The following is an 11,664-nucleotide window of genomic DNA, read 5'->3' as shown; positions in this document are numbered from 1 at the left end:
GGCTGGGGGGGCAGAGACACCCCAACCAGACACCCTTCTGTGTGGGAACACAACCTTGGCCAGTGCCAATTTGTCTACTCGTCCAACAGGTACTGACCACCTACTGTGTGCCAGGAGCTATGGTGGGTTCAGGGCCGCTCAAATACACACACACACACACACGGGATGTGCTGAGGACCTCGGCAGAGGTCAGTACAGGGGATGTGTGTCTGAGGAGGCTGGAGGATTCAGCGAATGGTCTAAAAAGAGATGCCATTTGTGTCTGTTCTTCAATAATGAGCAGGAAGCGGCAGCAGCAGCAAGTGGATTCACAGTTGAGCTCAGTCTGCCTCTGGGTAATTAATTATGGGCTTCTGGCCTTAGCTAAGGTATCTGGCATTTACTCAACATTCTACAGGGAGACATAGAAAGGTTTTAAATAAGGGGAGAGACCTGATAGACAGGAACTAGAAAAAATATGGCTGGTTCCCCAGTGCTTCGTTTTAAAAAGTGGATATTCCCAGAGCCTTTGAGTCATTTAAACTTTAGTGAGAACTTGTTGAGTCTCGTTGCTTTCTTCCTGACCCCAGTTGGAGGTGAGAGATGGAGGTGGTAGGGAGGTGGGCAGGTGGAGAGAGGACCTTGGGCCATGGAGGAGCACAGAGAGGGCATGGCGACCAGATGGGGAAGCCGGCTCGAAGGCTGGGCCTTCGTGGGGAAGGGACAGGGAAGTGGGAAGTGGGGGTAGAGGGGAGGGAGGGCTCCCTGCTCCTGGTCCGCCACAGTGGTACCTCACCTGCAGGCTATGGGCCCCAGGTGCACAGGCTTACAGGGATTTTCCGCTCTTCCGACTGCTCAATGGGGAAAAGAGGCAGGGAGATGGGCCGAGGCCCAGTGCCTTATGAGGCAGTAGGAGAATAAAGGGACATTCTGCGGAGACAACGCCCATTGCAGCCTGATTGTGAGGGCACCAGCTCCTCGGCAACCATGACAACCGGAGGCTCCGAGGAGAAGAGCCTGCTGCCAGGGGTCCTTGCACTGGCCCCCTCTTTCAGCCTTCCTGAAGGATGCTATCTCCCAGGCCTCACACCAGCTGGGCATGTTGGGAAAATCAGACAAGGAGCTGGGTCTCCCTGGGGGTGGCCATGCCAGGGCTGGCCAGGGCCGGCCAGGGCAGGCTGTGTGACCCTATACTACTTACTGTCTGTCTCTGGGCCTCAAAGCTCCCATCTGTGTTAGGCAAGGGCCCCCGGCCCTGCCGGGAGGAGTGCCTGTGAGCTGGCAGGGCTCACGGACACTTGCTCCCCTCCTCACAAGCCTCACGGAAGAGGGCACTGCCCTGCCTGCCAGTCCTTGAGTCTCCAGAGGTGGCGATTAGTGGCTTCCAGGATCCAGGGTCAGCATAAGGGGATCAGGGAGAGTGGTGGCCTCAGCAGGACAGGGATTAGCAGGTGATACTCTCCCTGCAGGCATACAGCCTCCCTCCCACCTTCCCAAAAAAGCGAGGTCATGAGGTCCTAAGCCCAGCACCCTGAAGCCCTGGGGCCTGACCACCATCAAGGTCAGAACCACCGGGGGACTTCCCTGGCGGTCCAGTAGTTAGGACTAAGCGCTTTCACTGCCGTGGTCCGGGGTTCAATCCCTGGGCAGGGGACTAAGATCCCACAAGGCTCGCAGGGAGGCCAAAAAAAAAAAAAAAGAACCACTGGAGGTGGACCCTGTCCCCCCATCCCCGTGAGGAAACCCTGGGGAGACTCTTAACTTATTTGCATATCTTGGCACGTGCTTTTGCATACACCTGCCCAAGTGCTGAGCCTGCTGGGCCCGGGCACCCCTACTGTGAGATTCAAGTAGGATTTGGCTCCCTATTTGCTTCTCCTCCAGTGCCCCATCCAGTCCCAGAGCAGCGTCCCCAAGTCCCACCCCTTAAAGAAAACTTTACCTGGACTTCATTCACCACCCCATCGCAATTTTTTTTTAACTCTTTTAAAGTTAAAAATACAACAAAATCCAGAAAGTGCATAAATATATAATGTAACTCATAATTTTATAAAGTGAGACCCTGTGTAACTACCAGTCAGGTCAAGACATGGGTATTACTTTGCAAAACAGTGTAACAGTTTCTTAAAAAGTGAAACATAAATTTACCATATGACCCAGCAATTCTACCCCTGGGAATCTTCCCAAGAGACATGAAGATATATGTCCACACAAAGACTTGCATGCAGATGTTCATAGCAGCATTATTTATAATAGCCAAAAGGGGGAAACAACTTAAGTGTCCATTGACTAGCGGATGGGTAAACAGACTCTAATATATCTATGCCATGGAAACCGACAGTATGCCATGGAATACTCTTGGGAATTAAAAAGAAATGAATTATGGATACGTGCTACAATGTAGATGATCATCAAAACATTATGCTAAATGAAAGAAACCAGACACAGAAACACTCCACATATTATATGCTCCATTTATATAGAATGTCTAGAAAAGGCACATGTTTAGAGACAGAAAGCAGATTAGTGGTTGCCTGAGGCTGGGGAATGGGGAGTGATTCTAACCAGCATGAGGGATCTTACTAGGCTGATGGAAATGTTCTGAAACTAGATATTGCATAGCTCAGTAAATTTACTAGAAATCATTGAGTTGTACCCTTAAAACTGGTGAATTTTACAGCATACAAATTACATGACAATAACGTTGTTTTAAAAAATTGATGTCAGCTAAAGAAAGCAAGTTAGGACCCCGCCAGCCCCTAGAAGCTTCCGCATACCCCTTCTCAGTCCCACCTCCTGCAAGAGGTAACCACTCTCCTAGCCGTGTAGTATAACCACTGCTTTTCTTTATAATTTTACTACCTATGTTTGCAGCCATAGATAAGACAGGCTAATTGTGCCCTATTTGAGCTTTGTACGCATGGGCCATTGGGGTCCTTTCAGTCTGGCTTCTTTCCCTCCGTATATATGCACACGAGAGTCATCCAACGGGGGTGGAGCTGAGGTTCGTTCATTTGCCTCACCCTAGAGCTCATTCCTCTTCAGCCAGGCCCACGTGACTCTGACCACTGGCCGGTCTCCATGCCCCCAGGTTGCCGAGCCTTGGGGCACAGGTCAGCCTCCGCTCACACGGTGGTCCCATGTGGCCAATCCTCCCCCAACACACTCAGCCGTCTTGGGTGCAGCAAACCCGGCTTCCTGGCTCTTCCCCTACCCCACCAGCAGCTCTTTCAGTCTCCTTTCCTAGCTCCTCCTCCTTTTCCCAACTTCGAAATGTGCCAGTGTGCTCCAGGCATCAGCTCTGGTCCTTCTCTTCTTTACTTTTGATTCAATGAGTCCTGTGGCTTTAAGCATCATCTACAAGCTGAGCTGATGCCTCCGAAGTTTCCATCTCCAGTCGTCCACCTCTCCCAGACTCCAGACAGTCCCCACCCCGCAAAACACACCTCTCACCACCTGGCGCACATTTCCACTCAGATGTCTCTCAGACAACGAAGTAGAGCTCAACGAAGTAGAGCCCCCCAGACTCTTCCACGCCACAGCCCCAGGCTCCCTCTTTTCAGTAAATGGCACCACCTGCCAGCTGCCTAAGCTGAACACCCTCAACACCTCCCTTTTCCCTCCCCTCCCCTTTTCTCTCTCCTGCCACTTGCTCGGTCCAAGCCTCGTCATCTCTGCACTGGCCTCCGTCGAGCTAGAGGCAAGGGTGAGCATCACCGATGACGCTGGCCGTCACTTGCACACCCAGGCAGAGCAGTAGAGCTCACTGTCCTCTCTGGCTGCAGGTGCCATGGGGAGGAGCGCTGATCCCCAGCAGCCTGGCGTATCGACAGAGCACGGCAGAAAGAACGTTCTCCCACACCAGTTGCCTTGGGGGTGGTTGCATAATAGAGGTTCTGCAGAGGAAGGAGAGGACAGGGGTCGTCCTGTCACACACTGGTTTGTTCCACCGCTACCTCCTGACTAGTGCCTTGCTTCCACACCTGCCCACTACAAAACAGCTGCACAGGTGGTGTCCGGCTCCTGTTCTAAACCATCATGGGCTTCCATGGGCCATCAGCTAAAACCCAATCTTCCGACCGTGGCTTACAAGCCCTACCTGATCTGTCCTGGACCTCATCTTCCACCACTCCCCCCTACACCCACTAAGCCCCTGGGCCCCTCTCTGTCTCTCAGGGGCATCCAAGCTCATTCCAGCCTCAGGACCTTTATTTACCCTTGCCTGGAACACCATTCACTCAGATCTTATGTCTCAGCTCAAATATGTCCCTCTTCATAGAGGCACCTGTGCCCACTCCCACTTCCCACCACCTCACACACGTCTCTGCCCTGTGTGTTTCTTTCATGGCACTCAGCATATCTGCAATATTTTTAAGTCCATCGTTAATCTTTTTTACTTCTGAATCTTCCATTGGAATGTAAGCCCCGTGAGGGCAGGTCCTATTTCTGTCCTTCTCAATGTGCCAAGGCTGGCAGGCTGCCTGACACATAGGCAAGGTCGAGAAATGTTGTAGCTGAGCAAGTCAATCCCCTGCCCCTTTGCTAAACAGCCCACTGCCCTGCCCCCCACCCAGGTCCTGCCACCTCACTGAGCCCCTTTGTGCTGGGCCTCTGTCCCTCTCCCGCTCTCCCCTGAGATCGCCATCCCCCTCCAGGGTTCGACCTCAGTTCAGGAGGCCGGCTTGGATGCAGTCAGTCATCTATCCGTCCTCGGGCCTTCCCTAAAGGCCCAGCCCTGGGACCACAGCCATTCTGGTGGAGCCCAAGGCAGGGGGTACTGAGGCCCTGCCCAAGCTGCAGAAGATTCTGAGACAGAGGGACTCTGCTTGAGTCCCTGCACTGGGGCTGGAGAGCTGGAATGTGCCTCCTGCCACTGCTGACTGAGTTGACAGGCCCCTGCTACCTTGAGGAGTCTCCCAGAATCACCTGGGGACTCCAAGCTCTTATCCTCCCACCAGCCACTCTGTGGGTTGGCCAGGGTATGCAGGGAACCAGGTCCCCTGGCAGCTCATGGTGCCCCAAACCAGGGCCATGTAGGGCTCCTTCCCCGGGGCCGATTCCGGTGGCCCCTGGGGTTTTCTGCCGGCTCCCTCCTCATCAATCTCGTCTCTTCCACTGCCACCTCCCCACCCTCTTTAGAACCTCCTAATCCTTTGCATACGGGCCGGCCCGGCTGCTGCCAATTAATCCCCTCTGTGTCTGAGAGGCCAGCTGAGAGAGGCAGGAAGAGGCAATTCCTGGCTGGTGGACGGCATCTGAGCAGGTAACTCAGGGTGAGGTCGCGGCTCCGTGGGACCCCTGATGAGACTCCCTCCGTGCTCTCCTCCCATCAAGCCATTTAGACATGGAGAACCCGGCAAGGCTGGAAACCCGAGGCTTCTGTCTTCCCCCGTGAGGCTCAAACCTTAGTGACTCTCCAAGGCAGCTTGTGAAATACGGATTCCAGATCCTGCAGAGGGTTTAGAGGGGCCTAGGGATCTGTATCTTCCGCAGCTCCCCGGAAGACTCTGAAAGGCTGGTGGTCCAAGCACTGTTGTTGTTCTGGGTACCACTCCCAGGTCCCCCTTCCCGCCTGCGCCTCCCTCATCAACGTGGAATCAGCAGCAACAGGGCTAAAAGATGGGAGGGGCCTGCACGTGTTTCTATGCAGGAGGAAATGGCTGAGTCTGGGGGAAGAAGGGAAACTGGGAGTGGGGAAGGATTCCCTAGTCATTTCCAGAAGGTTCAGAAGCACAAGCCAGCATTGCTGCCTGCTGGGAAATGGCTTGCAGGACTGGCCTGCAGAAGCAGCCAATCCTGGGCAAACGTCAGTACCTCCGGGGTAGATGTGGGACACCTGGAGCCAGGCAGACCTGAGCGTAAACTCAGCTGGGCCACTTACTGGCTGTGTCACTTTGGGCAGACCTGCAGACCTCTCTGTACCTCCATTTCCTTGGCTATAAAGTGGTGATGAAGACGCTTATTTACTGAGGCTGAGTGGGAGGAGGTGAGGATGAGGTGATCATGGCTTAGGGCGTGGCTGGGATCGGTGGAATCTGCCATCCTAAACATGCAGTCTTGGGCTCTACCAACCTTGGAAATCAGTGTTTTTACCCCCATACCCAACAAGGAAATGGAAGACCAGAGGTGTCATGTCTGGCCCAAGTCACGTTTTTGGTGGCTGAGCCAGGGAACTGACCTCCCACTCAGAGCTGTGTCCTTCAGCACAGCTTAGGGGAAGCTGGGCTGCTGAGGCCAGAGCAGGGACATAAGTCAGGGCTGTGAGTAGTAGGGGAGGCAGCATGGCCGGGACTGTGGGGAGATGGGCACTGGGGCAGGGGTCCTGGGCCCTGTGCCTGCCCTTTGCAGCCTGTGGCCAGGGTCCCTGGCAGACGAGGGACAGAGAATACTTTGGCTGCCCATGGCTGGGGGGAGGGAGGATACACCATGCCGGGCACGGCCTCGGAAGGGCCCTTCGAGGCTGGGAGTTTGCATATATTGACCTGTGTGGCGCCCGCTGGGCCAGGCCATCCTGCAGGGATGTAGTCATAAGGGCAGGGATGCCCATTCCTTGAAAGTAAATGATGCCAGAAACTGAGCCCGTGTAAGGTAGGGCTGAACTATCGTAGTAAACCATGAAAAAAGGGGCTTGTTATTTTCTCTTAAAAATTTCTAAATCATGAAAATAGGTTGATGTTTATCTTATATTAAACAAAAAATATTTTCCATTCATATGCTGCTCATAATGTCTTTTTAAAAATTTATAATGGGGTTATGCTGAACATGATAGTCTATCGTTAGCATTTTTGCTTAACATCCAATGATAGTCACAGCCAACATTTATTAAGCTCTCAGTGTGTGCCAGTCACTGTTCTCATCAGTTTATTTTATCCTCACATTAACCTCCACAAGATAGCTACTATTAACATCCCCGTTTTACAGACAAGCAAACTGAGGCATGGAGCATTTAACTGATTTGCTCATGACTGGAGTCCAAAGCGTGTAGATCTTTCCATGTTAGTTCAAATTGATCTACTTAAAAGAAATGGCTCCATAATATTCCATTATTGGATGTATTATAATTTATTTAATCTGTGCCCCTCTTACAGAAGACCGATTAGGTTCTTCCCAGTAACCAGTCTCCTACTGATGGATATTTGGATGTTTTTCATCTTTTGCTCTAACACTGCTGTGACCGACCTCTTTACACACATATGTCTGTGGGCTTGAGTATTTCTATCAGGAAAATACCTGGAGCTATAACTGCAAAAATATTTTTAAAGATGAAGAAGGAAAAGGGAAATATATAACTCACAAAAGGAGCCCATGAATGGTGGGAGCAACTGTGAGCATTCTGGAGAGGCCTAAGTACTCGGTCCCCTACAGGTGTCAGGATGCTGGGCTGGGTCCAGAGGGTGCTGCCTCAGCCCCCAGGGACACCAGTGAAGAGAGAGGAGGAGGAGGGGGCAGAACCAGAGCCAGAGTTGGAGCCGGAGCCTGAAACAGCCCCTGAGGAGACTGAGCTAGAGGAAGAGTCCCTGGTAAGAACTGAATGGTGAGGAAGGGCACACTGGCCTCACTGCTCGGAGAATCCCCAGCTCAGGTCAGCTGCTCCCAGCGACCTTCCACAACAGAGAAAATTGGAGCCAGAAGGAAACGTGGCGGTCACCTGGTTCTGTAAACAGCCAGATAGTAAATATTTCAGGCTTTGTAGGTCATGCTATCTCTGTTAATTTCTCAACTCTGCCACCGTAGTGTGAAAACCGTCATAGACAATACGTAAATGAATGAGCGTAGCTGGTTGTGCTCCAATAAAACTTTATTTACAAAAACAAGCAATAGGCTGGATTTGGCCCACTGACCATTGTTTACCAACCTCTAGAGCTACTCAAAGTAGCCAATCCATTAACTGTTTGTTACCAGTCCAGGAGGCGATCAGAAGCTTGCCAGATGTAAATTTACTATATAAGTAAGCACACTGCTTAGTTCAGCTGTATTTGTTTTGCGTTAAGACTTTCTGCATGCGGGAAGCAGTGTGTTGCTATACAATCTGCTGCAAACTGCTTAATCACTGTGGACCAGTAACAGTTTGCAGACTGACACTGGTTCCTGGACCACATTTTGAGCAGCACTGCTCTAGAACTTTCAGTCAAGCACATCAAATTTCCCAGCTCTGTATCCCATTCATTCGGGAACCTGATGACAACCAATTCAGAAACTCAGACAGATTTGATTTTGCTTCTAATTGATGCCAGGCCTGTGTGCAGTGCCGGGAGCACAGTGATGAATAAAGCATTGCCCCTGAGGGTCAGCAGACAAGAATCCACCCAGGTTATTCTTCTAGGAGACAGAGGTGATGAGGGAAGGTGGGGAGCTTCAACAGCATCCTCAGCTTACCCTTCCGGGAGGACCAAACAAGTGTATCAGACTGGAAACTCTGGGAGCTCAGAGGAGAGAGTCATCTTAATTTTGGAGATTGGAAGCTGGTGGAGGAGTGCTTCCTAACCACAGTGGGCTGGGCCAAATCGTAACGGGAGGAGATGAAGAGGTGGGGCCTTCCTGGCAGAGGAAAGGCTATTACTGGGTAATGCGGGGTGTGTTTAGGAAACAGTGAGCTATCCAGGTATAGGGTTGCTGTGCATATGTGTTTGCATGTGCACACATGTGTATGCACATACATGTGTGCCTCGTGTTCTTAGCGGTATGTTTGTGTATGCGTGTGTATTAGCAAACTGTGTGCCCACGAACACACGCATGCCGATTCACAGGTGTGTGTACACAATACATGTACGCACATATATGTGTATGTGCACACGCATTCGTGTGCCTGTAGTTCCATGTGCATGTGGGGCAGGCTAGTGTGTATAAGTGTGTGTTTCTGAGTCTGTGAATCTATTCATGTGTGTGTACATGTATGCTCATTTGCGTATCTGTGCTTGTATGTTTGTGTGGATGGACATATTGGTATGTGCCTGCATGTTTGTATATATACATATTTTGTGCACCTGTGCATGTATGCACATCTATGTGTGTATTTGTGTGTTAATACACATATGAAATAATGTGTTCATGAGTGCATGTTTGTGTGTCAGTGCAGGTACACGTGTGTATATGTTTATGTGACTGAGCATGCATATGTACATGTGTGTACACACAGATATCTGTGTATATATGCAAATGTATTGTGTGCATATGCATGTTTGTATGTCTGTCTGTACACTTGCAGATATTTGCACGTGTGTGCATCTGCATGCATGCACAAGTGGGCATGTGCCTATATGCACATGTGCGTGTGTTGGGGCATGCACGCACATGCAAATGTATATGCACATGTGCTTTGTGTCTTGCATGTGCACATCTATGTGTGAGCAGATGGACTTATTTTTGTGTCAGCTCGTGTGTGTATGCATGTGTGTATACACACGTGTCTGTGTGTCACTTTCTGTATGCACATGTGCTTGTGTGTGTCTGTGTGTGTGAAGTATGAGAGTGAGTGTATTAGTGTAGGTGTGCACACATGTGTGTCTGTATGCATGTGCATGCTTGTCTGTACCTGCACACATGCGCACACAGCAGCAGAGGTGCAGCTGCAGAGGCAGATGAGAGGCAGAGGGCAGAAGCTGAAGGCCGCCCAGCTACTAGGGAGACAAGGGAAGGTTTGGCGCAGAAGGAGAGGGAGCTGGCTGGGGGCTGGCCGGGGGCTGGGCTCTTCCCGCCTCCTCCTCCCCTCAGTTGCCACAAGGCCTTGTAACTCTCTTCCTCTTTCTTTTCAGGCCACTTGAGTGGGGCAGCTTCCTGGGGGATGTGACAGGCCTGGGGGGCACCTTGGGGGGGGGCGTGGTGAGGGCCCAGCCCTGGATGAGGGGCCCCTGGGGCTGGGAAGAAGGGAGTGTCCCAGGTGGAAGGTGAGGCCACCAGGATTTACAGAGACCACTGTGAGAATAGAGCTGTTTGATCCTGTGGGGGGTTGGTTGTGAGGGGGATCAGGGGCTGCTCCTGCCTTAGGCTAGTCTCTCTGAGGGTTTACATGGTCCTGTTTGAACCCTCCAGCCACCTGAGGAGGCCTGCGTGGGGAAGGAAGTGGCTGAGGCTGATCCGGGCCCTCAGGGTGAGTGCTGGAAGCCCAGGCTGGCAGGGCGGCTGGAGGCGGGGAAAGGGCTGTGTTCTCCACTGCTCGGAACCTTGAAGCAGCCCGCGAGGTTGGCAGACCCATTTCACAGATGAAGAAACTGAGGCTCAGAGAAGCTAAGGGTGGGCTCCTGGGGACCTTTTAGCTGAGCTGAGCTGGAACCCTGGGCTTCTGACTCCCTCAGGGTTCTCCCCTCTCCTCTGCCTCTGACTTGACCTCCCCAGCAGGGTAGAAACAGGTCTTTCTGAGGCTTCAGTTCTAAAGTATGAGGGACTCCTTTCCAGAAACCCAGGAGGCTGCCCCTTCTCCACCCACATCCCTCCAGGCTCAGGCCGCTGTGGTTCCAGAAGCGAACAGGTACTGCACCACCCTCCCCTCTCCTCAGGGCCAGCCCCCCACCCAAGCTAGGGAGCCATTGAGGGGGTGGGGATGGGCACTGCTCTCAGGTCTACAGTCACTCCCAAGCAAAGGCCCAGAACATCTTAGGAATTGGCTGAAGGGAGGCTCAGGCAGAGGTGGGGGTCTCCTGGGCCAAATGGACCATGTGACCAAGAGAAATGGAGCGGGGGGACCAGAGGTTTCTCAGCGCTTGGGTGAAACGCAGATTGAGTGTGGCCAGAGCTTCTGATTTTCCCAATGAAGACAGAAATCCAGACTTTTCCATGAAATCTCCCAGATAGCTCAGACAGTTTAGACCCTTGGTACTTATCCAAGTAAGCGTGTCTGCAGAGGGTGTGGAGGGCTGGCCTCAGACGGTGAGTCTGTGACCCTCATGTTTAGGCTGACTAGCCTCCATCACAAGGAAACACCTCACAGGAAACTCTCAACCCTTTCAGAGCACAAGACATGTGCTGAGTGCAGGAGGGGCCCCCTGGGGCCAGGCTAATGGGGCAGCAGGGTGATACGGTGATGCCTTTACTGAGTATCTGATGGCGGTGGGCTTGGAATGGCACCAAGGGTTGGCATCCCCCATTTTCCAGAGAGGGGCACGAGGTTCCAGGAGGGAGGTGATGTGTCTGAAATGTCACAGTGGGGAGATAGAGGTTTGGGGTTCAAACCAAGTTCTTTAGGATGCTGTGCACTGCCATGCCGACCAGAGAGGGGCTGGGGACATTGAGGGCAGGCCGGTATCTCTGTCTCTCAGTGGTCCCAGCAGCCGGGTGCTGACCTGGCTCAGAAAGGGTGTGGAGAAGGTCGTTCCGCAGCCCGTCCACAGTGGCAGGCCTGCCCAGAGCACCGCTGCTGGCTTGGAGGGTCCAGCTCAGGTACTACTGGGGCCGGGAGCTGAGGCAAGCCGGATGGGGAAAGGGTGGGAGGAAGGCTGATGGCCCTGGACTCTCTGCCCACGTCTGTCTGTCTGTCCCAGCAGGCAGGAGGACAGATCCTTGGGCACTGCAGCACTGGGGGCTCAGGTAAGGCCAGGAAGCAGGATGGCTTAGGGGTGGGCTCAGGGACTGTTGGTTGGGCCCTGCTCCCTGGGGTGAGTCCACGGGGCCAGAGCTTCTCATCTGACTCGGCCTGGGTTCGAACCTGGGTTTGAGTTGGGCTAACCGGGGAGCTCCGGGCAGGCCTCTTGT

At 52.6% G+C, this 11,664-nt stretch overlaps 1 protein-coding gene across 1 annotated transcript in view; it reads left to right on the top strand.

Annotated features, from left to right (window-relative positions):
- Nucleotides 1-7,344: 7,344 nt before the first annotated feature.
- The window catches only part of CNGB1 (cyclic nucleotide gated channel subunit beta 1), a gene marked incomplete at its 3' end in the record, with an annotated part of 56,533 nt that continues 52,213 nt past the window's right edge, over nucleotides 7,345-11,664 (top strand). Inside the window, exons 1-5 of the mRNA XM_082677209.1 lie at nucleotides 7,345-7,499; nucleotides 10,009-10,066; nucleotides 10,372-10,444; nucleotides 11,232-11,352; nucleotides 11,454-11,499. Coding sequence (XP_082533335.1) covers nucleotides 7,353-7,499; nucleotides 10,009-10,066; nucleotides 10,372-10,444; nucleotides 11,232-11,352; nucleotides 11,454-11,499 — 445 coding nt within the window. The 5' untranslated portion in view covers nucleotides 7,345-7,352. The remainder of the gene's footprint in view (nucleotides 7,500-10,008; nucleotides 10,067-10,371; nucleotides 10,445-11,231; nucleotides 11,353-11,453; nucleotides 11,500-11,664) is intronic.

This window comes from Grampus griseus, assembly GCF_964374135.1.
Source record: "Grampus griseus genome assembly, chromosome: 19".
Lineage (NCBI taxonomy): Eukaryota > Metazoa > Chordata > Mammalia > Artiodactyla > Delphinidae > Grampus > Grampus griseus.
This window is presented reverse-complemented; position numbering and strand designations above follow the sequence as displayed.